Below are 27,358 nucleotides of genomic sequence, written 5' to 3' on the forward strand. Positions count from 1 at the left end.
GCTATTCTCCAATCCACAGGAACTGATCCTGAATCTATAGAACATTGAAAAATGATCTCCAATGCTTCCACTATTTCTAGAGCCACCTCCTTAAGTACTCTGGGATGCAGACCATCAGGCCCTGGGGATTTATCAGCCTTCAGTCCCATCAGTCTACCCAAAACCATTTCCTGCCTAATGTGGATTTCCTTCAGTTCCTCCATCACCCTAGGTTCTCCAGCCCCTAGAACATTTGGGAGATTGTGTGTATCTTCCTCAGTGAAGACAGATCCAAAGTAACGGTTTAACTCGTCTGCCATTTCTTTGTTCCCCATAATAAACTCCCCTGCTTCTGTCTTCAAGGGACCCACATTTGCCTTGACTATTTTTTTCCTCTTCACGTACCTAAAAAAACTTTTGCTATCCTCCTTTATATTATTGGCTAGTTTACCCTCGTACCTCATCTTTTCTCCTCGTATTGCCTTTTTAGTTAACTTTTGTTGCTCTTTAAAAGAGTCCCAATCCTCTGTCTTCCCACTCTTCTTTGCTATGTTATACTTCCTCTCCTTAATTTTTATGCTGTCCCTGACTTCCCTTGTCAGCCACAGGTGTCTCTTACTCCCCTTAGAGTCTTTCCACCTCTTTGGAATAAATTGATCCTGCAACCTCTGCATTATTCCCAGGAATACCTGCCATTGCTGTTCTACCGTCTTCCCTGCTAGGGCCTCCTTCCAATCAATTTTGGCCAGCTCCCGCCTCATGCCTCTGTAATCCCCTTTGCTATACTGCAATACCGACACTTCCGATTTTCCCTTCTGCCTTTCCATTTGCAGAGTAAAACTTATCATGTTGTGATCACTGCCTCCTAATGGCTCTTTTACCTCTAGTCCCCTTACCAGATCAGGATCATTACACAACACTAAATCCAGAATTGCCTTCTCCCTGGTAGGCTCCAGTACAAGCTGTTCTAAGAATCCATCTCGAAGGCACTCTACAAACTCTCTTTCCTGGGGTCCATTTCCAACCTGATTTTCCCAGTCTACCTGCATGTTGAAATCTCCCATAACCACCGTAGCATTACATTTTTGACACGCCAATTTTATCTCCTGATTTAACTTGCACCCTAAGTCGAGGCTACTGTTTGGGGGCCTATAGATAACTCCCATTAGGGTCTTTTTACCCTTACAATTTCTCATTTCTATCCATACTGATTCAACATCTCCTGATTCTATGTCACCCCTTGCAAGGGAATGAATATCATTCCTTACCATCAGAGCAACCCCACCCCCTCTGCCCACCTGTCTGTCTTTTCTATACGTTGTGCACCCCTGAATATTCAGTTCCCAGCCCTGGTCCTCTTGTAGCCATGTCTCAGTGATCCCTACAACATCATACTTGCCCATGACTAACTGAGCCTCAAGCTCATCCACTTTATTTTTTATACTACGCGCATTTAAGTACAACACTTTAACTTCTGTATTTACCTCCCCTCTCACATCGTTCACAATTGGCCCTGCCCTTAATTTCTTTTCCGCTCTAGAACTTCTGTTCCCATTCTTCCGAGAGTCTTTTGCAATATCTCCTGTATTCCCTTTTACCTCATCTTCATATTCACAATTTGTTAACCCCTCCCCCCCACTACTTAGTTTAAAGCCACAGGTGTCACACTAGCAAACCTGCCTGCCAGAATGTTTGTCCCCCTGCTGTTAAGATGCAACCCGTCCCTTTTGTACAAGTCACCCCTAGCCCAGAAGAGATCCCAGTGGTCCAGAAATCTAAATCCCTGCTCTCTGCACCAGTCCCTCAGCCATAAATTCATACCCTCTATCTCTCTGTTCCTGGCCTCACCAGCACGAGGTACCGGTAGCAGTCCAGAGATAACCACCTTCGACGTCCTACTTCTCAGCGTTTTTCCCAACTCTCTAAACTCCCGCTGTAGCACCTCCTTCCTCTTCCGCCCGACGTCATTCGTGCCCACGTGCACAACGACTTCAGGTTGATCGCCTTCCCTCGCTAGGATTTTCTGAAGCCGGTCTGTGATGTGACTTGTTTATTCTTTTATTTCCTCAATAATCAGATCATTTACACTTCCCTTGTACCTGCAGTTAGCCCAACCCGTAAGTTCTGTTTCCCAAAGTGTACTAAGCGTATTATTAACAGTTTTTCTTATGCTCCAGGGTGAACAAGGAGATGATGGGAAGGTGGAAGGACCTTCTGGTCCGCCTGGTGATAGGGTAAAGTATGATTTTAAATCTCTTTTCTACCTATAAATCTAGCACGATTTCTAGTTGTTCTAATAATATTCTAAGTATATCCTGCACTCTGCATCTACCTTTCGCTCTACCTATTTTACTTGAGTTTGGCTTGATTATATTTATGTATAGTATTATCTGATTTGATTGGATGCAAAACAAAGATTTTCACTGTACATTAGTACACGTGAGAATAATAAAGCTAAACCAATGGAGCCACTTGCTTGACAGATTGTGGCAATTTTTAACCATTGTAAGCATGTTGGCATGTTTTTAACTCCCTGAGCTTAAGTGAGAAATCACTACTTCTTATGTTTATTGGTGATGGTGAAAGTGTAACAACTCTAAACATCTCTACTGCCATGTTTTTATGTTGATCAGAGGTTTACAAGAATGCTGCCTGGATTAGAATGTATTACCTGTAAAGAGAGGTTGAACAAACTTGGATTGTTTTCTCCGGAACATCAGAGGATAAGGGAAGACCTGACATCAGCATATAAAATCATGAGAGGCATAGTTAGAATAGACAATCAGAACTAAACTTGAGGCCGTAGGTTCAAGGTAAGAGGGCAAAGTTTAAATGTGCAGGGCAAGTTATTTTTTACTCACAGAGTGGTAGGTGCCTGGAACATGTTGCCAGGGATAGTGGTGGATAGTGACATTTAAAAGGCTTTTAGATAGGCACATGGATATGCAGGGAATGGAGCAATATGGATCACATGCCAGTAGAGGCGATAGGTTTACCTTGGCATCAGCTACAGTATGGACATTATGGGCCAAATAGCCTGTTCCTGTGATCTATTATGTGATCTGTGTTCTATGTTTTTATCCTGCTTCTGGGCTGAGTCCCTGCCCTGCCTGAGGCCAAATATTATAAATAGGCCTAACGCACCAAGTGAAGGTCCCAAAAACAGACTGGGCAGGCCGGATCATTCTGCCTATATCCCAGGTCTCCCAGTACACTCCATCCCATGATAAATTATAGTTGAGATATTTACGTTCTTCTCATTTTGGAAAGGGAAATCATACATCGACACACCTTGCAAACACCAATGGCTAGCATAAGAGAAGCAAATTATCCCAACATCAAGAAGCAAAAGCAAGCATCAGTTCTGGCCTGGCATGATTCTGCCATTGGACCAAGGCCCATGAATTTTCAGGCCAGAGTTTGAGAGTATCATGTATTCAGCAAATGGAGCTGAGTCATGAAGGGTAGGTAGTCTGTTGCTTATTTGGTAGGCTTTTGGCTGAGTAATTAAAGTCGTCATGCCATGAGAATACTAGCCTTCTGCTACACTCCTGCCAGAATATTAGTGGAAGGACACAAAAGGAATGCAAAGTTTGAGGTTATGATATCTCTCAGCCAACAGCATCCTAAATGCAGGATAACACATTCTGATGCAGGGCATGGGTCCGTGTATCATCATATCATATCATATATATACAGCCGGAAACAGGCCTTTTCGGCCCACCAAGTCCGTGCCGCCCAGTGATCCCCGTACATTAACACTATCCTACACCCACTAGGGACAATTTTTACATTTACCCAGCCAATTAACCTACATACCTGTACGTCTTTGGAGTGTGGGAGGAAACCGAAGATCTCGGAGAAAACCCACGCAGGTCACGGGGAGAACGTACAAACTCCTTACAGTGCAGTACCCGTAGTCAGGATCGAACCTGAGTCTCCGGCGCTGCATTCGCTGTAAAGCAGCAACTCTACCGCTGCGCTACCGTGCCGCCCTGTACTCTGTACACAGTACTCTGTACTCTGTACTCTGTACACAGAAAATTATATGTACACTGACACTATACTCTTCACATTTTTTTAATTAAATAGGTTATTACCTCCATTAAAATAGTGATGAGAGAAATAGTAGGCAAACTCTTGACAGCCAGTTGCAAATACAGGTCCTGCATCTGCATGCAATTAATTGATGCAACCTTATACAAGTTGCATTATAAGTCAAAGCCACGAGATATTCCTCAGTATGACAGCAACTTCTGCCGTGAACCACAAAGACAATTCAGTTTCCAGTCATTAAATTGTTACCAGAGTGCTCAAGTTAGTGCAGATTCAACTAACAGCAGATGTTTTCAGACAAGTTTCAAGTAAAGTTCTCATTAACTTCAAACTTTAAACAATTTACTTAACTCTTGTCACTTACCACCAGATTTTTGCCAATTATCTCGGTAATACGATGTTTCTGACTTATTTCTGGAACACTCTCCCACTTAATTTAAAAAAAAGAAACAGCATCTGCAACTTATGTAGAACTATCGCTCAAAAAATCAAACCAAAATAAGAATTAGAAACACATAAACATGAAGGTTCATATTAAAGATAAAGTTAACTAGAAAAGTCTGCGGTAGGGATTTCCAGAAGCTTTATTCACAGTCTATGTAAAGAAGAACAAAGTGCCTAACTAATTGAATTGAGTATTTGTTGCAGGGCCCTGTTGGGGATCGGGGAGACAGAGGCGAATCTGGAGATCCTGGTTATCCTGTAAGTTATTTACCACTTTCCTCAGAATCACTGTGTATTCCCTGTATTTGAAGGAATATTCGTTGTTTTATTTCAGTAATAATTTCACATTAATTGGCTCAGTTTTCCATGACATAAATAGAAATAAGCTTCTTTATAACAGAGCTTTATTTGTCATTCGGTACCGAAGTACCGAACGAAACTACATAGCAGTCATAGAAAAAAAGAACACAAGACACATAACCCCAACACAAACGTCCATCACAGTGACTCCAAACACCCCCTCACTGTGATGGAGGCAACAAAACTTCCACTCTCTTCCCCACGCCCACGGACAGACAGCTCGTCCCCGACCGACCCGCACAGTCCCCGCAAGGGGATGGAAGTCCCCGCGGCCGAATCGCACCGGGCGCTGAAACGTCTCGCGGCCGAGCCGGGCGATGAAAGGCCCCGCGACCAAGCCTTGCGCAGCTAAGTCCCGTGGCCGAGCCGCACCGGGCGATGTTAAGTCCCGCGGCCGAGCCGCACCAGCGATGAAAAGTCCCGCGGCCGAGCTGCACCGGGCGATGTAAAGTCCCGCGGCCGAGCCGCACCGGGCGATGTTAAGTCCCGCGGCCGAGCTGCACCGGGCACTGTTAAGTCCAGCGGCCAAGCCGCACCAGCGATGTAAAGTCCCGCGGCCAAGCTGCACCGGGCACTGTTAAGTCCAGCGGCCAAGCCGCACCAGCGATGTAAAGTCCCGCGGCCGAGCCGCACCGGGCATTGTTAAGTCCAGCGGCCAAGCCGCACCGGGCGATGTAAAGTCCAGCGGCCGAGCCGCACCGGGCGATGTTAGGCCCCGCAGCCGAGCCGCACCCCGCGCCGTGAGGAAGAGAAAAGTTTCCCCCACCCCCCCCACCCACACCACCACCCCCCCCACCCACACCACCACCCCCCACACATACACAACCAAAAAAAAATACAAAAACCATCCCAACACCGACACACAACAAAAAAAAAGGAATAAAGACGAACAGACTGCTAGCGAGCCGCAGCCGTTAGGCGCCGCCACATGACCAATTGATGGCCTTAAATATTGAAGCTTTTGCCCATCAGTTGTCAGTACAATAGTCGACAACTCTTACTTTTTAAATACCGCACAATCAAAAATCAATTTTAACAACATTAATTGGTATTTGTTTATTATTGTCATGTGTAGTGAGATACAGTGCAAAGCTTTTGTTCGCGCACTATCCAATTAAATCAGATTATGGATCAGAGAATAGGGAGTAGGAATGGAGTCCAGGAATCTCCTGTGGCCATTCCCCAGCACAGCAGGTAGACCACTTTGGATACTGTTGAGGGGATGACCATTCAGGGGAGAGCAGGGGTAGCCAGGTCTGTGGCACTGGGCCTGGCTCTGAGGCACAGTGGGGTAGGGTAAAGTCGGGCAGACTGATAGTGACTGGAGATTCAATAGTTAAGGAGTAGACAGGGGATTCTGTGGCAGTAAACAGTGACTCCAGGGCGGTCTATTACCTCCCTGGGGCCAGGGTCTCAGGTGTCTCGAAACGGTTGCAGAACATTCTCAAGAGGGAAGGTGAGCAGTCAAATGACATAGGTAGGAAAATGGATGAGGTCCTGCAAAGTGAATATAGGGAGTTAGGCAAAAGGTTAAAATGCAGGACCTCAAGTGTGGTCATCTCTGTATTGGTTAGGTTCCGATGCTGTGAGGTTCTATGTGCCATGTGCTCAGTGCCATATGTTAGTGAGGGTAGCACTAGAAGGATAGAACAGATGAATGCAAGGCTGAGGAGTTGGTGCAGGGGGCAGGGATTCAGATTTTTGGACCATTGGGATCTCTTCTGAGACAGAGGTGACCTTTACCAGAGGGGCAGGTTGCACCTGAACTGGAGGGGCACCAACATCTTTGAGATGAGTGGCTCATCTTTGATCAGAACAGAATCCCTTCTCCCCCACCTGCACCCAGACCTCCACACCAGATTCCCTATGCCTAGAGACAAATTGCATCTTGCTAGTTCCTAGGGCACATATCTCTCCAGATCTAACCTATTTTGCTCAACCCTCTCAGTGCCAGATGCTAAGGTGGTGCCGTGGGATTTAAGGTAGAGCAACAAAAAGTGCTCAATGTCGTCATCTTCATCACCTGACCCTTCCTTGTGTGTGTGGGAGAGAGAGAGAACACTGCTCATGTTCCCATGCTCCCCATGCTTTGACTCATGCTGCTCTTTTCATGGGAAATCAGCACACCTGCAATCATTGCAAAGACAAAACAGAGGATAGGTGCATTTTTAGGATGTGTCTTGCATGCTTGAATTTAAAACACTGAAAATACCCATAATATTTTAGATGGCCTAGATATTAGCACCACTATCATTGATGGATATTTGTTTCCTACAGGGTCAGGAAGGGCTGGATGGCGAGAGGGGGAAGCCTGGCCAGCAAGGTTTACCAGTAAGTCCAATTTAAACTTCATAAAAATCAATATATTGCAGACATTAAATAATGCTCCAAAAGATTAAAATTTCATTTTAATAAAATTGCCAGTATTTCTTAATTCTCTTCACCAAACCACACATTTTGAAGTACTTATGTGATTGTGCAGTGGGCGGAGAATTTATCTGGATGGGAAGCACAACAGTAATTGATTCCACATGAAGGAGGATAACTTCCATGTTGTAGAAATGCTAGCTTGCATCAGAGATAGAATTGCATAGAGATATAATTCTTTTATTATTTGCTTTGAATTTCTAGGGTAATCCTGGACCCCGGGGTCAACCAGGTGTAAAAGGATCTAAAAGTCAAGAGGTAGGTAACTTTCTGCCCGTGATAACATAGAACCCACCACTCTCTGTGTAAAAAAAACTTGTCCTGCTTTCTCATCTAGTAACGGTTTTCAGTCTGTCCTCTGTTGTCAAATAGATCCACCCATCAAAATCAAATGTTTTCAATTTTCCAGTGAAAAAAGTAGTTTTAAATGTTCCGTCATAACAATAACTTCCCATTCTTGGATTACTATAAGTTAATTTTTACCATACTTTTTCCATCATACTAATATCCACTATAATGGGGTTGCCAGATCTTGGCAGCTTTCCATCCCATAGGATATGCATTGGTGGTCAACTTCACATTGGAGACAGAACTGAACAATACTTCTCTACATTCATTTTTCTGAAGACCCTTGTGTCTGTACTCCAAATATCTCAGTCTCTGCACTACATGGAGTATATTCTACTTCTTATTCTTTTCTCTCAAAATTTATGGTGCCGCATTCCACTGCATTTAGTGTTCATATACTCCCTTCACCAATGTGTTCAATCATTGCATGCTCTTATATTCTGCCTTATTGTTTACCACATCTATAACCTTGAAATGAGCACCAAATTATTATCATTGTTTATTATCAAAATCCTATTTGTACTTAGATTCAAACCATTTACACGAATGAAAAACTGCTCATTGTCAGAGTGGGTTGTGAAGAAGGTTCAAGGGGATACTGACAGGATAAGTAAATGGATAACGATTTTGTAAATGGGATATAATGTGGAAAATCTTTGATGTCATCCATTTTGGTACAAAAATCGAACATGTATATTTTTCAAATGACACAGTAGGAAATGTGTGCCAGTCTATTTTAAATAAAGGAAAAAAAGAGAATATCTCCCAGAGTCATATAAATTGCCAAATTGGATATAATGCTGGCATATTGGTCTCCAAAGAAATGGATGAAACTGGAGACTTTCTATTCAGCTTGGACTCTAACCAAGTGGTGTGCCGGGTGTTGTTGTTCAGCAGGACCTGTGTGTCCTTGTACACAAATTACTGAATGTTAGCATGCAGGTAATGTACATCCCTTAATGTACATAAAATCTTAGGATTATTCTTAATATCATCTGCCAGATTTATCTAATTTCCCCTTTTTGGCCTGATTTCCTTTTACAGCTTGCTCCTCAATTCCCAAAACTCCTCCATGGATACACTTGGTACCAACTTCTTACACCTGTCCAATGCCTGCAGAAGCTGGTTAAACTCGAAGGTAGACACAAAATGCTGGAGTAACTCAGCGGATCAGGCAGAGAAGGAATGGGTGACATTTTGTAGCCAAAGGAAAGGTCTTGATCTGAAACGTCACCCATTCCTTCTCTCCCGAGATGCTGCCTGGCCCGCTGAGTTACTCCAGCATTTTGTGTCTGTCCTAAATTCTTGTCAGCACACACTTTTAAAATAATCCCACTTTCCTGATATTCCTTATCCTTCAAACAACCTGCTCCATTCAACTGGAGTGAGTTCCTGTCTAATGTCTTCAAAGTTGGCATTGCCCAAATTTAGAATTTAAACTTGTGGGCCCGCTCTGTCTCTATCCATAACTATATTAAACCTAATAGAACAGTGGTAGCACGTCCTAACATTTTAATACAGACTCGAGAAATTGAAGGTGTTGGAATCTTGAACAAAAAAAAAGGTGCTGAAGAAATTCATCAGGTGGGGGGGAATGGACAGGCAATATTTCAGACAGAAACATAGAAAATAGGTGCTGGAGTAGGCCATTCGGCCCTTCTTGCCAGCACCGCCATTCAATATGATCATCGCTGATCATCTAAAATCAGTACCCCATTCATGCTTTCTCCCCATATCCCTTGATTCCGTTAGCCCTCAGAGCTATATCTAACTCTCTCGAAAAAATCCAGTGTATTGGCCTACACTGCCTTCCACAGATTCCACAGAATTCACAACTCTCTGGATGAAAAAGCTTTTCCTCATGTCAGTCCTAAATGGCCTACCCCTTATTGTTAAACTGTAACCCCCTGGTTCTAGACTCCCCCAACATCAAAAACATTTTCCCTGGATCCAGCCTGTCCAAATCCCTTAAGAAATTTATGTTTCAATAAGATCCCCTCTCATCCTTCTAAATTCCAGTGAATATAAGCCCAGTTGATCCATTCTTTCATCATATGTCAGTCCCACCATCCCATGAAATTAACCTGGTGAGCCTACACTGCACTTCCTGAAGAAGGGTCCCTACCCGAAATGTCGCCTGTCCATTCCTTCCTCAGATGTTGCCTAACCTGCTGAATTCCTCCAGCATTTTTTTTTTGTTGCTTTTTTAAGTTGGTGTCTTATGAACTAACTTTTACTGTTGAAATTAATGATCAACAAATGTAGTTTTAGTAAAAGAGACAGTTTACGGTACATTTCAGTATAGGCTCCAAAATATTGATTTCTCCTTTTATTTTCCTTATGTGGCTATCTTTTTTGATTAAATACCAACATTAATTCATTTGATTTTGCTATGTACAGCACATGACAAGAAGGGTATAATAGATTAAGACGTTTAATAAGATACAATGAATTTTGCTGAATTGCAGAAAGGACAAATCATGAATAATTCTGGCAATACAATGGCACAGCTAAAATATATCATATCATATCATATCATATATCTACAGCCGGAAACAGGCCTTTTCGGCCCTCCAAGTCCGTGCTGCCCAGTGATCCCCGTACATTAACACTATCCTACACCCACTAGGGACAATTTTTACATTTACCCAGCCAATTAACCTACATACCTGTACATCTTTGGAGTGTGGGAGGAAACCGAAGATCTCGGAGAAAACCCACGCAGGTCACGGGGAGAACGTACAAACTCCTTACAGTGCAGCACCCGTAGTCAGGATCGAACCTGAGTCTCCGGCGCTGCATTCGCTGTAAAGCAGCAACTCTACCGCTGCGCTACCGTGCCGCCCTTATAATGTATCATATAACGATAATCAAACACTACATTTGTTGCAAATCTTAAATAAAAGTAAAAAATGCTAGTAACACTCAGCAGATCATTCAGCAATTGTGGAAAAGAAACAGAGACTTGGGTGACTACCTTTATGGCGGCACGGTGGCGCAGCAGTAGAGTTGCTGCCTTATAGCGCTTTCAGCACCAGAGACGTGGGTTCGATCCCAACTACGGGTGCTGTCTGTCCGGAGTTTGTACGTTCTCCCCGTGACCGCGTGGGTTTTCTCTGAGATCTTCGGTTTCCTCCCACACTCCAAAGACGTACAGGTTTGTAGTTTAATTGGCTCAGTATAAATGTAAATCGTCCCTAGTGTGTGTAGGATAGTATTAATGTGGGGGGATTGCTGGTCAGCACACACTTGGTGGGCAAAGGGGCTGTTTCCGTGCTAGATCTCTAAACCCTTCCACAGATTTGATTCATTTTACTCAATATAGGGTCCTACTTCAGAACTGGGAAGTAGAAAAAGTAAATTCATTTAAAGTGGCACAGAGGATGAGGGAGGAATGGTTAAAACAAAATGAAAATCTTTAATTGAGTGTGGCAAACCTAGCTGTGAAGGTAAGTTATGGAGATCGTCAGGTCAATGAGTTAAGGTGATGAATTATGTACTTATCAACTTATGAGTTGGGGAGAGAGAGAGAGAGAGAGAGAGAGAGAGAGAGAGAGAGAGAGAGAGAGAGAGAGAGAGAGAGAGAGAGAGAAAACAAACAGCCGTGGAAGTGATGGCAATGAGCGAATGAGATCACAAACGTAGCAACATAAAAGTTGCAAAGTGAATAGTTCTAGGACTAGCAAATATAGAAAGACAATCTGAGCCAATATCACTGGTAGATAAAATGCAGCAGAAATGGCTGGTTCTGATTAAAAACGGAAGAGAAAACACAGTTACCTGAGATGGTAGAATTCAATATTGAGCCCAGAAATCTACTTAAGTATGCCTTCTCCAAAATGTTGCCTGGAATGGTATACCTCAGTTAGTAACAATGTTTCCTCCATCAATTCATGTTCAAGAACACTTGAGCAGCACAGTGGTGCAGCTGGTAGAGCTGCTGCCTAACAGCGCCCGAGACCCGGGTTCGATCCTATCTGGGTGGAATTTACGCGTTCTCCCAGTGATCGTGTGGATTTCCTCAGGGTGCTCCTTTTCCTCCCATATCCCAAAGCCATAGGGATTTGTAGATTAATTGGACAATAGACACTCTCTGTGAATTGACGCTAGTGTGTACGGAGTGGAATTACACTGGGATTTCACCAAAGTGGTGAATGGGTTAGATGGTTGGTATGGGCTTGGTGGGCTGAAGGTCCTGTTTCCATGCTGTATCTTTCAATTATAACTACTAGGTTTTTAACAATGTTTCACTGAGTTAAGAATCTAACCAAAAAAATGTATAGGTATTATGTGCTACATACTAGCTTTCATTCATGGTTCTATTTTATGTAAGCAACACCACCAAAAAACAGTGGTGTTGATTGCAACTTCTGTTGGCATTCCAGAATGTCAGCAATGCATGTGCATCTGGATGCTAACATGCTGTGTCTACAATATTAAAACGAAAAGAATGAGGTATAAGTATTGTAACCGCTGACACCAGTTTACATGTAGAAATCAGCAACCCCATGTTCAATTCTCCCACATGTCATTGTACAAAACATCTAAAACATTAATATATGCAACGCTTATAATAATAATAATAATAATAATAATGCATTACATTTATATAGCGCTTTTCAAACACTCAAAGACGCTTTACAGGGATTTCTAGAACATAGAGAAGTGAATAAATAGATAAATAAGTAAACGAACAGAAAAAGGAGACAAAAGGTGAGGTGGTTGAAGGCAGTGCTGAACAGGTGAGACTTCAGTGATGTTTTGAATGTGGTGAGTGAGGAGGAGTCTCTGACGGTTTGGGGTAGTGAGTTCCATAGGGTGGGAGCAGCGATGGAGAAAGCCCTGTCCCCCCAGGATCTGAGTTTGGTCCGGATGGGGGGGGACAGGAGATTGGCAGCAGCAGAGCGGAGGGTGCAGGTGGGAGTATGCCTGTGGAGGAGGTCAGTCAGGTATGATGGGGCCAGGTTATCCACATTAGGCAGGAAATGGTTTTGGGTAGACTGATGGGACTGAAGGCTGATAAATCCCCAGGGCCTGATGGTCTGCATCCCAGGGTACTTAAGGAGGTGGCTCTAGAAATAGTGGAAGCATTGGAGATCATTTTTCAATGTTCTATAGATTCAGGATCAGTTCCTGTGGATTGGAGGATAGCAAATGTTATCCCACTTTTTAAGAAAGGAGGGAGAGAGAAAACGGGTAATTATAGACCAGTTAGTCTGACATCAGTGGTGGGGAAGATGCTGGAGTCAATTATAAAAGACGAAATTGCTGAGCATTTGGATAGCAGTAACGGGATCATTCCGAGTCAGCATGGATTTACGAAGGGGAAATCATGCTTGACAAATCTACTGGAATTTTTTGAGGATGTAACTAGGAAAATTGACAGTGGATGTGGTGTACCTCGACTTTCAGAAAGCCTTCGACAAGGTCCCACATAGGAGATTAGTGGGCAAAATTAGGGCACATGCTATTGGGGGTAGGGTACTGACATGGATAGAAAATTGGTTGACAGACCGAAAGCAAAGAGTGGGGATAAATGGGGCCCTTTCGGAATGGCAGGCAGTGACCAGTGGGGTACCGCAAGGTTCGGTGCTGGGACCCCAGCTATTTACAATATACATTAATGACTTAGACGAAGGGATTAAAAGTACCATTAGCAAATTTGCAGATGATACTAAGCTGGGGGGTAGTGTGAATTGTGAGGAAGATGCAATAAGGCTGCAGGGTGACTTGGACAGGTTGTGTGAGTGGGCGGATACATGGCAGATGCAGTTTAATGTAGATAAGTGTGAGGTTATTCACTTTGGAAGTAAGAATAGAAAGGCAGATTATTATCTGAATGGTGTCAAGTTAGGAGGAGGGGGAGTTCAACAAGATCTGGGTGTCCTAGTGCATCAGTCAATGAAAGGAAGCATGCAGGTACAGCAGGCAGTGAAGAAAGCCAATGGAATGTTGGCCTTCGTAACAAGAGGAGTTGAGTATAGGAGCAAAGAGGTCCTTCTACAGTTGTACCGGGCCCTGGTGAGACCGCTCCTGGAGTACTGTGTGCAGTTTTGGTCTCCAAATTTGAGGAAGGATATTCTTGCTATTGAGGGCGTGCAGCGTAGGTTCACCAGGTTAATTCCCGGAATGGCAGGACTGTCGTATGTTGAAAGGCTGGAGCGATTGCGCTTGTATACACTGGAATTTAGAAGGATGAGGGGGGATCTTATTGAAACATATAAGATAATTAGGGGATTGGACACATTAGAGGCAGGAAACATGTTCCCAATGTTGGGGGAGTCCAGAACAAGGGGCCACAGTTTAAGAATAAGGGGTAGGCCATTTAGAACGGAGATGAGGAAGAACTTTTTCAGTCAGAGAGTGGTGAAGGTGTGGAATTCTCTGCCTCAGAAGGCAGTGGAGGCCAGTTCGTTGGATGCTTTCAAGAGAGAGCTGGATAGAGCTCTTAAGGATAGCGGAGTGAGGGGGTATGGGGAGAAGGCAGGAACGGGGTACTGATTGAGAGTGATCAGCCATGATCGCATTGAATGGCGGTGCTGGCTCGAAGGGCTGAATGGCCTACTCCTGCACCTATTGTCTATTGTCTATTGTTATGGAGGGCTTTGTAGGTCATGAGGAGGATTTTGTAGTGGATTCTCTGGGGGATGGGGAGCCAGTGGAGTTTGTAAAGCACGGGGGTGATATGGTCACGGATCGGGGAGTGGGTAAGTAGACGGGCAGCGGAGTTTTGAATGTATTGAAGTTTACTGATGATTTTTGAGGGTGAGCCATAGAGGAGGCTGTTGCAGTAGTCCAGACGGGAGGTGATGAAGGCGTGGATGAGGGTTTCTGCAGCTGTGGAGGAGAGGGATGGACGGAGACGGGCAATGTTTTTGAGGTGGAAGAAGACTGTCTTTGTGATGTGTTTGATGTGTTTGTCGAAGGAGAGGGTTTGATCAAAGATGATTCCAAGATTCCGGATGTGAGGGGAGGTGGATACTGGGAGACCATCAGTATTGAGGATGAAGTTTTGGGTGGATTTGGTGAGCGTTTTTGGACCAATGATGATGATTTCAGATTTGTTGCAGTTGAGTTTGAGGAAATTTGATTGAAGCCAAGATTTTATTTCAGTGATGCAGTTTGTCAGTGTAGAGTGTGTGGTGGTGGAGATTGACTTGGTGGAGATGAGGAGCTGGATATCATCGGCGAAGCAGTGGAAGTTGAGACCATGACGGCGGATTAATTGACCAAGGAGGAACAGGTAGAGGATGAAGAGGAGGGGGCCAAGGACTGAGCCTTGAGGGACACCTTGGGGGAGGGGAGCGGTGGGGGATTTACAGTTGTTAATGGAGATGAACTGGTGCCTGTCAGAGAGGTAAGATTTGAACCAGGATAGGGCTGTGCCGGTGATGTCATACAAAAAAGAAACCTGCCTTCCATTTATAATTTGTACTACAGATTTTCAAAGAAATAATAAGAAGAATAGTACAAGACCTTTATTATAGTGAAATGTCCCACTGTATTCCAGAGGATTTCCATAACAGTTCATAAACAGGTGTTAAGGAAAAGAACATTGTGTTAATCTGCTGATGACCAGTAGGTCACTTTTATTTTGTCAAATGCCTGCCTTGTTTGACAGCTGTAAGCAAACAACGATCCCTTCCCAATTTCAACCTATTAATCCATCAAGAACAAGTAAAATTTGCCAATTTGTGGAAATTGTTAATGTAAGATGACTATTGCAGTAACAACAGTTATAAAAATAATCCAAATATATTTATTAGAAGCTAACTGCAACTGGATACTCACTAGCATTCTGTCTGAAATCATGGACCCTGTTAATCTATGTTGCAAGTAGAATATTACGGTTTCAGTTGCTGCTTCTGTGAATGAGCTGTATTTCTTATATCCCTTATTAAAACTGTAGAATTTTCCTTCGTCTGGAATTAAACTGTCAGCATGTGCAATGAACACGCAGTCTTTCTGACAATGTGATCACTGTGAGGCAGAAATTCACCTGTTTGCAAAGGTTAAATGAGTATCTGTATGTTTTACTCTGTTCATAATAATTGTTTATCTTCACGGCAATGGAGCCAAATTTCAAGAGGTGACTACAACAGAAAGCTGATTTTCTAGCACCCATTGACCAAAGATAAATTTATAAGCCAGGAACTCACAGACCTTATTCTCTTTTGAGCTGAACTGGGGTAAAAAAACACAGTCAAACACACAATGAAGCTGAATTCTATTGTAAAATCACAGGTACACAAATAACAGCAAAACTCAGTTCATTATTTCACATTTACACAGGGACGAACAGGAAAAACAGGCGTGCGGGGCATTCGAGGAAGCCCAGGCCCACCAGTAAGTGTTTTATATGTGTATATATATTCATGCATTACTGAGGCTCTGCCTAAACTGAGGGGTGAATCCAAAAACATTGTAGCTGAGGATTGCAAAATATGAATTTAATTTTATTAATAATGAAAATCGAGAGAAAAGTCAATAGACCCCAGCAATAGGCACAGATTGGACAATCTGGTCCTGTGCATTAAATATTGTAATTTAGCAGGATTTTCCATTTTAGCAGAATTTTCCATAGATCAATACTAACTAGGATCTAAAATGATTTCATTGACTACAAATGGCTCTGATATTCCCTGAGGATGTGTAAGAAAATAACAATAGACAATAGACAATAGGTGCAGGAGTAGGCCATTCAGCCCTTCGAGCCAGCACCACCATTCAATGCGATCATGGCTGATCACTCTCAATCAGTACCCCGTTCCTGCCTTCTCCCCATACCCCCTCACTCCGCTATCCTTAAGAGCTCTATCCAGCTCTCTCTTGAAAGCATCCAACGAACTGGCCTCCACTGCCTTCTGAGGCAGAGAATTCCACACCTTCACCACTCTCTGACTGAAAAAGTTCTTCCTCATCTCCATTCTAAATGGCCTACCCCTTATTCTTAAACTGTGGCCCCTTGTTCTGGACTCCCCCAACATTGGGAACATGTTTCCTGCCTCTAATGTGTCCAATCCCCTAATTATCTTATATGTTTCAATAAGATCTCCCCTCATCCTTCTAAATTCCAGTGTATACAAGCCTAATTGCTCCAGCCTTTCAACATACGACAGTCCCGCCATTCCGGGAATTAACCTAGTGAACCTACGCTGCACGCCCACAATAGCAAGAATATCCTTCCTCAAATTTGGAGACCAAAACTGCACACAGTACTCCAGGTGCGGTCTCACCAGGGCCCGGTACAACTGTAGAAGGACCTCTTTGCTCCTATACTCAACTCCTCTTGTTACGAAGGTCAACATTCCATTGGCTTTCTTCACTGTTCCATTGGCTTTCTTCACTGTTCCATTGGCTTTCTTCACTGCAGATGCTGGTACAAATCGAAGGTATTTATTCACAAAATGCTGGAGTAACTCAGCAGGTCAGGTAGCATCTCAGGAGAGAAGGAATGGGTGATGTTTCTGTCCTTGTTATGAATGGGGGGAGGGGGAGCAAGAGCGGAGCTGCGGGATGTAGAAGAGACCCTAGTGAGAGCCTCATCTATAATGGAAGAGGGGAAGCCCCGTTTCCTGAAGAATGAGGACATCTCTGATGCCTTAATGTGAAACACCTCATCCCGGGTGCAGATGCGGCATAGACAGATGAATTGGGAGTAGGGGATAGACTTTTTGCAGGAGACAGGGTGGGAAGAAGTGTAGTCCAGATAGCTGTGCGAGTCAGTGAGTTTATAGTAGATGTCAGTCACTAGTCTGTCTCCTGTGATTGAGATGGTGAGGTCCAGAAACGGGAGGGAAATGTCGGAGATAGTCCAAGTATATTTAAGGGCAGGATGGAAATTGGAAGTGAAGTGTATGAAGTCAGTGAGTTCTGCATGGGTACAAGAGGTAGCACCACTGCAGTCGTCGATGAGAAACACAAAATGCTGGAGTAACTCAGCAGGTCAGGCAGCATCTCAGGAGAGAAGGAATGGGTGATGTATAAAAAAGATTCTTAATCACATCCCTGAGGATGTGATTAAGAGTCTATAGAACCATAAATATGTATTTTCCAATGGTACGTTATATTGAAAGAGAAAAAAGGATATGTCAAAGAGGACATAGCTCTTATTACCAGTGTATAGTATATAATACCTTGCAGTATAGTACCTTACAGTATATAGTACCTTTCAATTTTTTCCAAAGTGCTCTTTGATCAGTTCATTTGTTTTGAAGTAAAGTTGCTATTACATTTGTAAGAACATTCTACAGTATGGAATTGAATGTTATATCATTGTAATCTAAAAACCTTAAAGCTGAACTAATAGAATTTTTAATTATTATCACTTAGGGACCAGTTGGGCCTCCTGGTCCAAGAGGCGTTGTTGGCCGGCAAGGTCAAGAGGGCGCTCCAGGGTTGGATGGAATTCCAGGATTCGATGGCAAACCAGGAATTACAGTAAGAAGGAGCTTTTAACAATGATAAAGATACCCGTGTTGGCATCATAAGCACAATAATGTAAGACCTATCTTTGTTGAAATCTTGGTTTATAACAATAATATTTCACAACCATGAATGTAAATGAATCACAAAACCGTGCACTTTATATGTTGTACCACCATTGCTAACACTTATTCTATCCATCAAATCATCACAGTCCTAACTAACGAATAATATAATTGAAAAGTAAACAGTAACCCCCCAACAGTCAATGAGCCCTATCAGTGGTACTCTTCACAATAAGATTGACTAAACTAAAATCTCCATTGTTAGCCACCACGATATTGCATTTGGGGTCTTGACCCGAAACGTCACCCATTCCTTCTCTCCCGAGATGCTGCCTGACCCATTGAGTTACTCCAGCATTTTGTATCTACCTTTGATTTAAACCAGCATCTGCACTTTTATTTTGTACATATATTGCAGTTTGTTTGATAGCTGGTGATAAAGCCCTCTGTGACAGCTGCTGTTTTGTATTTAATTACGTGATATATCATATCAGAGATACAGGCAAAATATCAAACATATATGTAGTGGCGATACGTCCTTGGAATTGGTCTAAGCAGGGCCCATTTTTACAGACACCAACAGGTCTCCGATACTGTATGGAGAAGAGAAGCACCCACACAATTCTCCAGAAGTGTGTCACCTTCCAGTTTGAAAGAAAATGATAAAAGTAGTGCTTCACCCAGGTTTGAAGCAGAAATTTAACCTAATGCATAGAAAAATAAGAGGGTTAGTACCTGTTTGTTGCACCCTATGCAAAATTGCTTCACGTAATTTATATACTGCCTTCTGGCATAGGGTGACTTTTGCACCATAGGGTAGTTTTTTTCACATATTTAACTCCTCATGTCACTTCCTGTCCTTGATATCCCCCTACTCTTCATGCTCACAACTGTCTCAGTCCAAAGTGGACTCCCCAGACTACAGCTTGAATTGATCCCTGGGCCCTATCCTGACTCCTAGAACTCTTACCACACCCAAAGATGAAAACATTAACTTTTAGGTGATGAATACAATTGGTTAAAAACATAATATTATGACAGTTACTTTCTTTAAAGTACTTTAAAGTACGTAACAGTATTTTTTGGGGTAGTCAGCTCTTTCTTATGCTATAGGAAGCACAAAATTATTCATTCAATCTTATGCATTACATGCAGAATGTATGAACTTCCAACATCTCCAGAGTCTAATCGTCCTGGTTGGAACCAAAGACCAATAGCCAAGACGGGGTTATTGGTCCCATGGAAGCTCTTTCATGTAAAGGAATTTCCTTTCAAACAGTCAAAATGTTAACTGTATTCCCATATTGGTAGACAATGAAATATTAGTCTACTTTTACCACAGACTTGTTTCACACATGATGTACCTTTCTGCCAAAGCCAACAAATTAAAATGCAGTCCAACCATCAAAAGCACCAACATTGGAACTAACCTCTGATTATAAGGAGGTTTTTGTTTTCCATACAATGTGACCCCTTGTTGTCATCTATTTCACCCATAATGAAGAGAACAGATGTTCTTTTTGACTTGGCTCAATTAAAGTAGAGACACAGGAACTGCTGGAATCTTGAGCAAAACGCTGGAGGAACTTCAGCGGGTCAAGCAGCATCTGTGGAGGGAATAGACAGATGATGACGTTTTGGGTTGTGACCCTTCTTCAGGTTTAAAGTAGTGAGCAATTTAACAAAGCTGTCAAAGTAAAATTGATATTAGACCCCAAGGTTTTCTAACAATGTGCCCTGTTTATGAAGGATGCTGAGAAAGTGAAGCTTTCTCATTTACTACGTTTGCGATGATGCAAGGAGGTTTTAGTTACAAAATACTAGAGGATTAATATATTTTCATTGACTCAGAAAAGATTAAAGGGCAGTCTGACTGAGATGTGCATAATGAAGTGGAGAGAATGAATTCAGGATTGGACATTACATCCCAATAGGATATCCGTTAATTAATCCATATCAGTTGCTATTTGTTCCTAGAATCTTTCCTTTTCACACACTGAATTATTATTTTTAATGCATAAAGCCTCACAGCAGTTTTAAAATTATCGGAAAGAAAGTTTATTTTTGGCGCTACATGTATGTTTTGCTCATACTTAAGGGGGAACAGGGAGACGATGGGAGCATGGGATTGATTGGTGCATTTGGGGCACGTGGCCGTGTTGGAGTACCCGGACTACCTGGATCTCAGGGATCCCCTGGCTTTAAGGTGAGAAGGATTAACACTTTCAGCGTCTCATTCTGTAACCTCTACAATAATTTGAGCAATAGAAAGACAGTGATGATTCTTCAAAGATGAGCTGCTCATGCATTATCCATTAAAGTGAAGAATTATCTCATTAATCAATGTACTCGTGTAACACTGGAGTGAGATTCCAACAATCCTGCATGCTCAGAACTTTGGTGATATTGAACGGGCAGATTTTTTGGACCAGTTGATGCTATTCCTAATAATACCTCAACTTTTTTTTAATTGATTTTATTTAAAATGTTGGAGAGTTTGATAAATTTTCTGATAAACAAGGTGAGTTGAAAGGAAGATACACACAAAAAGGTGAAGTAACTCAGCAGGTGAAAAGGAATAGGTGACGTTTTGGGTCGAAATCCTTCTTCAGACTGAGAATCGGGACAGAAAACAAGAGATATAGACGGTGATATAGAGAGATATAGAACAAATGAAGTTTCCCTTATCCCTAACCAGTCTGAAGAAGGGTCTCAACCCGAATCGTCATCCATTCCTTCCCTCCAGAGATGCTGTCTGTCCCGCTGAATTACTCCAGCTTTTTGTGTCTGTCTAGAACAAATGAATGAAAGATATGCAAAAAAATTAACAATGATAAAGGAAATTGGCCATTGTTAGCTGTGGGCTCGGTGAAAACAAGTTAAACAGACAATGAAACTCACCAGGTAGGACTGTGTTAGTGTATTAGGATCACTAGTTGGCGCAGACTTGGTGGGACGAAGGGCCTGTTTCCACGCTGTATCTGTAAACTAAACTAAACTAAAAAAGAGAAGACCATATAACCTACTGAAGTTGCTGTGTTACTCAGTGATTTCATTCCGCATCAGGCCCACTGTTGGTTTAAACATATAAATATGGGAATATTGAAATTTTGCTAAATGAATGAAAGTACATTGATGCAGGGGGCTCCTAAGGACCTTCTACAACACGGTGGTTGCATCAGCCATTTTCTATGGAGTGGTCTGCTGGAGCAGCAGCATCTCAGCGGCGGAGGGGAAGAGACTCGACAAGCTGGTCAGGAAGGCCAGCTCTGTCCTGGGTTGCCCCCTTGACTCAGTGAAGGCGGTGGGAGAGAGGAGGATGATGGCAAAGTTAACATCGCTGCTGGACAACGACTCCCACCCTATGCAGGACACTGTCATTGCACTGAGTAGCTCCTTCAGTGACAGACTCCTTCACCCCAAGTGCGTGAAGGAAAGATATAGGAGGTCCATCCTTCCCGCTGCTGTGAGACTGCACAACCAGCACTGCTCCCAGCAGACGAGTCAACAGTAACAGTTAAGGAATACACAGTAAACTGATGACAATTTATCCTTGTCTTTACTTTATTTATAATGAATGATCTCTTGCTATCCACTTTGCTGCTGTAACACTAAATTTCCTCGGTGTGGGACAAATAAAGGAATATATTATATTATTATTATACTTCCAAACATAATCAAAATACCAATTAAAAAATGTTCCTTACAATATTGCTCCTAATCTGTGCATTAGGAGCTTTGCCTCTGTTGAACAAACAATGTGACTAAGATCCTTGCTGAATTCAGTGTGCAGTTTGGATCATTCTTTCCCCATTTGCTTTGTTTCAGGATAGCATCAAGTCAAATGCTGCCACAGATGTTGTCTAGGCTGTGATAGTTTTAATAAACATATTTCTTTTAACTGTTGTGATTGTTGCAGGGCGAAAGAGGTTTGCGGGGTCAGGCAGGACCACCTGGAATAAAAGGAACCGAAGGAGGGACTGGACTTCCAGGGAAGAGAGGTGATCCAGGTTCCAAAGGTCAACCGGTCAGTTACACTTTTTTCTTGAATTGTATATTGCAGAGATGATATTAGCTAAGTTCAGTTTATGATGGAAAATAAAAACAGGCTGAGATTTAGGCCTCTTTTAAAGTGATGCCTAAAATTAATTAAGAACTAATTTTAGATTAGGTAGAGAATTGGCAAGGAACAATTTTACCAACTATGCTACTAAAGTTATCTGGTGATTCACTTTTATGTATGTTTTACTGCATGATTTGGTCAGATATTTTCATGGTGTTTTGTTTTGTCACTACATATTTTACCATTATTACCCATGACCCTCAATGCTCAGTGCCTTGAGCAACTGAACAGACTTGGAGGTACATGTTGCTCTCTGGGGAATTAACTAGATCAGGGGCCTCCTAACTTTTCAGCATGAGGGCCACATTATATTTGGCACATTTTTGCGGGCCTTAGGAAAAAATAAAGAAATGTCAGTTTTATAAATTTAATAAACTCAAAAAAGAATTTAAGTAAAACAAGTGGAAGAAATTCAACCCATCGGGAGTACATGGTAGCTTCCGGCATATACTAGTAACACATGCAACAGATACGTTTTTACCTTAATAATGCATTTATTTATTTTATTTGAAAAAATGAAAAAAAGGCCAAAATGGTAAATTTTTGTGGTGTAAAAAATGGGAAAGAAGCTGGAGGATCTGGCGGAGGAAGAGGTACCAGGAGAAGGGCTGCAAGAAAGAGCTGGGAAGACGTCTGGCCAGCCGGTGGAAGAAGGGGAAACGCAGCCGGGAAGGGAGGCAGGAGAGCAAGGCCGAGAAGCAGAGGGCCGACGACCGGGGAGAGAAGAATAGGAGGAGGAGGAGGAGGAAAGGATGGGGTTGAGCGAGCTGGGAGAGGTGCAGCGGGAAGTACCCGAGCCGAGGGGTCTGCAGGGGCAGAAGTAGCGAGTGCTGGGCCGAGCTCTGGGCCAGGGCATGGCTCTGATCGGCGGCCCCAGCCTCGAGGTGTTGAGCGTCAGCCAAGTGGAAACGCAGCCTGGCTGACGGAGATGGCGAGCGGGGAGAAGGGCTGGAGGACCAGCAGGAGTGGCGAGGGGCCGAAGTGCCGCAGGAAGTAAGGAGCGGAGCAGGGGCTACGAGCATGGAGGAGCGAGGAGCGAGGAGCGCAGGAACAGGGAGAGGTGTCGGGACACTTGGAACGCTGGGAGGGAGCCGGAGACGTGCTGATGGGAGAAGACGGGGGAAGCCGAGCTACAGTACGGAACGTGTTAAAATCTCTTGGCGGGCAGGATGTGGCCCGCGGGCCATAGTTTGGAGACCCCTGAACTAGATAAACAAGATTTCCACTCCTTCTCATTCCCCAGTGATTTCTATTAAACTCTCTGTGCATGTGTGTGTGTGCATGCAAGAGAATGCATTTATGCACGCGCGAGCGTGCTTGTGGGCATTGATGATATCAGAATCGGGCTCAATTGCAGTGGATTTTCAATGATTGCCAATCAGCAGGAGTTAACAGACCTTAGCAGCTGACTTTCCAATGTGCTGCTAAAAATAAACTTCAAATTAACTATCTCTTCCAAGCTCATAATATTGGCCCATTGTTTGCATCATCAGCCTTCACTGGCAAAGCAGCATACAGAACCCCTTACAACTTATTGGGAGATATCCAGTTACACTGAGTTACATTAAAGTATAACACAGGAACTGACTAGCCCAACTAATCTATGTTGGGGTTGATGCTCCAGACAATCCTTCTCGCAGCCTATTTCATCCTCTCAATTATTCATATTGTGCAGCCTTTCACATCTGCTATGTTTGATTTAACAGTGACCTAGGTTAGCAAGAAAAGTTAAGATTCAGTGCCCAACACCGATCATAACTAGGAGTTTTTTCCCCTGGAATTACTCCAGTTTCCATTCACAACTCTGTATAATGACCTGGATTTTCTCCAGAAACCACACTATTGATTTTCCAGTTGACTGAGGGTTTTTTTGCTTACATAATGTTAAATCTAAAATGTCCACCCAGATAATGGTGTTCACATATGATGGAAATATATTATCCAACATGTAAGTCAGTTACACTGTAACAATAAGGACCGACTAGGTATTGTTGATAAATGCATTTTGCATATTCCATGTAGTTTTGCAAAACTAGTCACAGTTTATCCAGAGGAAATCGTGGAAATAATTGAGAACAAAAACTTGCCCTCTAATGGTGATTATTTCAAGATAAATTCTGTAAAGATGGAAGTGCATCAGATTCTTTAAATATGGGAATTAGTACAGAGGTGTTTAGGATAGAGTGCCTGTGTGGTTGAAATATTAATAAAACTGAAAAATCTGAATTTGTAATGGAGATGCCATGTAATAATTATTTTACAATTTGTTCTGTCAATTAAGGCTATTTAAATCTTTCCATCAATTAATGCTTTAAAAATCTAATATGATATTGAATCGGTTATTTCTGAATATATTCATCCTCTCATCCACTACATTAGTAATCACATATGATCTTTGCATAACTTATTTGCAAATAATTAGTTCCCAAGTAAAATTACAGTGTAATAAAACCTTATGAGAGGACATACAATGAAGGTTAGTCTTCTGTTCAAAATCAGCCAAATGTTTGAAATTCAGTATTATATTTTCACCCAGTATTACTGAAGTGTCAAGCAAAACTAATGTTAATAAATTTCAGGTATAATCACATTTTTACTGGCACCGTGCTACTATCGTCCCTATTATATTCAACGGTAAATGACAGGAGCCATGGTCTTTTTACTTTGGAAATGCAGCAATAGATATCGCTGTATATTAAAGTATTATTTGTACCCTGTGGTTACCTTAAAATAATCAAGGGTACAAAGAAGCAGAAGTAGAGGAATGTGATCTTACTGAGTTTGTGGGATAGGATGCATGAATTGAATTCTTGTTGCTATTGTATTAGAATACAGGACACAAAATGGTATGTTGGTGTGGATGCAAAAGGGTCAAAATTGCTTTACATCTATCCTACATCAAATATCAAGTCATTAAAATTGGCTGTAGGATAGGGTATGTGACAGATGATATGAAACGTACTGGTTGACATTGCTGTCTGTACAGTTTTACCCTCAACTTAATGGAATCCTCTTATTTATTACTAACCCAAATGAATTTGTTGATTTCAGGGAGATCCCGGAGAGTCTGGCTTCCCTGGACTGATGGGAGTGTTTGGACCAAAGGTATGGGATCCGTGACCATTTTCTGAGATTTATGATCATTTTCCGTTTTCTTGTTTTCTATGAACTATTTAGAACCTTGAAAAATTTAATAACATTTAAATAGAAAAAAAATAATTGGATTCTCAACCTCCATATTAATCTGAGATTTTATTTTAACAATTACTTTGATGAATTAATATGTCATAGGGTAATTCACTATTATACCAACAATATGAATTGTTGATAAAAATGACTATCATCTTCACATGGTGTTGCTATATCCTACGAAATACTTATTAGCTACACTGTAAACATTGTCTGTGGCCAATATTATATATGCACCAGATGTCAGATAGGTTTAAATAATTGGACATGACCTTCTTGGTTGTGATTCATGTAAGCAGATTAAGTTAAATTTAAAATATTTACATGTGTAACCAATATTGACATCTTTGTGTAAACAACCTCATATGTTCACATGTTCTTGACCACTAGAGAGTTGTTATGAAATATTTAGCTTTTAGCCATTGTAGTCACAATTTTGGTTGCCTTACCCAAGAAAGGATATAGTGATTTTGAAGGCAATCCAGACGAGGTTTACCACACTTAGGATGGGAGGGTTATCCTATGAAGAGAGACTAAACATGTTGGGTCTATGTTCTTTAGAAATCGGAATAGTAAAGGGTGATCTTATTGAAACACATAAAATACGAAGGGTACATGACAGATATTAACTATAGATGTTTGTACTGGTCTCAAACAACAGAACATAGTTGCACAATAGGGGCTGCACGATCATTTAAAATCAAGGCGTGTAGAAATTTCTTCTCACACTGGGTAGTGAATCACTGGAAATCTTTGTCCCCTTTGGAGATTGATCGTTAGAAGTATTTGAATGGAGATAGATGCAGTTTTTGAAGATCAAGAAATTCTGGCACAGAAGAGTAGTTTTGGCCACCTGAGTCACTTGAATGGTGGGGGTAGGGAGAGGTCAGGTGGCCCACTCCTGCTTCTATTGTCTTGTGTATCAATTATTTTAAGCAGGTAAATATACTTTGTGAATCAACCATGAACATTTTTGGGTTATTGTATTTGTTCTGTCTCTGGGAAGTTTGAGTGTAATACAGTGTTTTCGATGTTATCATGGCAATTTTTAGTTTAGTTCAGAGATACAGCGTGGAAACAGGCCCTTCAGTCCACTGAGTCCGCACCACACACTAACACTATCCTACACACACTAGAGACAATTTACATTTATACCAATTGATATTAAATAAATGGTACCGATACCATTTATACCAAGCCAATTTCCTACAAACCAGTACGTCTTTGGAATGTGGGAAGAAATCGAAGATCTCGGAGAAAACCCACGCATGTCACGGGGAGAACGTACAAACTCCGTACACCCGAGTCTCTGGTGCTGTAAGGCAATAGCTCTACCGCTACACCACTGTGCCACCCAGGCAATGATACACAATTATGCATATGCAAATGACTTTCTGTCTTGCACATTCACCCACTTTTCACACCAACCACACTTGCAGCATTCACAGGACAAGGCACAAAGTAGACCATTCCACCATTAACAAATCCGTAGCTCTGATTCCAGCCTGCACCTGAGAATAGTGCCCTGAATTGAACTATTTTACTGCTGGCTATTCTGCATGCTCTTTCAAACACAATATCTCACTTGCACTTGTATTCTGTCATTTGTCAGCCTGGACACTCTATCAAAGCATCCCATCTAAAATTACATTCTTTGCTGTTTTATCTAATCCTGGCTACGTATACCAGATCTGTAACTCAAAAATTTCTGAAGGTACTGTGCAAAAGTGTCCCTTCAAGGGTCTTACAATGTTCTCATAAGAGACCTTATCCATAGACTATAAACTTGTCCACTTCTCATTTGTCTTCAGCCTTGCATCCAGAAACAATATCACCTTCCTCTCATTACTTGTGGCTTTGTTTCACCTTTCTATGTCCTTTCTAGGACTTCAGTGATGTTACTTATTCACTAGAACATTTCCATTCAGTCTATTAAATAGTG

The 27,358-nt window shown here is 42.2% G+C and overlaps 1 protein-coding gene across 1 annotated transcript in view; it reads left to right on the forward strand.

Annotated features, from left to right (window-relative positions):
• LOC144608367 (uncharacterized) overlaps positions 1 to 27,358 on the forward strand; it is a 334,350-nt gene that overhangs the window by 290,057 nt on the left and 16,935 nt on the right. Inside the window, 9 exon segments of the mRNA XM_078426045.1 lie at positions 2,157 to 2,213; positions 4,684 to 4,737; positions 7,117 to 7,170; positions 7,471 to 7,524; positions 15,907 to 15,960; positions 17,947 to 18,054; positions 20,203 to 20,310; positions 22,024 to 22,131; positions 25,279 to 25,332. Of these exon segments, the coding sequence (XP_078282171.1) occupies positions 2,157 to 2,213; positions 4,684 to 4,737; positions 7,117 to 7,170; positions 7,471 to 7,524; positions 15,907 to 15,960; positions 17,947 to 18,054; positions 20,203 to 20,310; positions 22,024 to 22,131; positions 25,279 to 25,332 (651 nt within the window).

Source organism: Rhinoraja longicauda, chromosome 31 (genome assembly GCF_053455715.1).
Source record: "Rhinoraja longicauda isolate Sanriku21f chromosome 31, sRhiLon1.1, whole genome shotgun sequence".
Taxonomy (NCBI): Eukaryota; Metazoa; Chordata; class Chondrichthyes; order Rajiformes; family Arhynchobatidae; genus Rhinoraja; species Rhinoraja longicauda.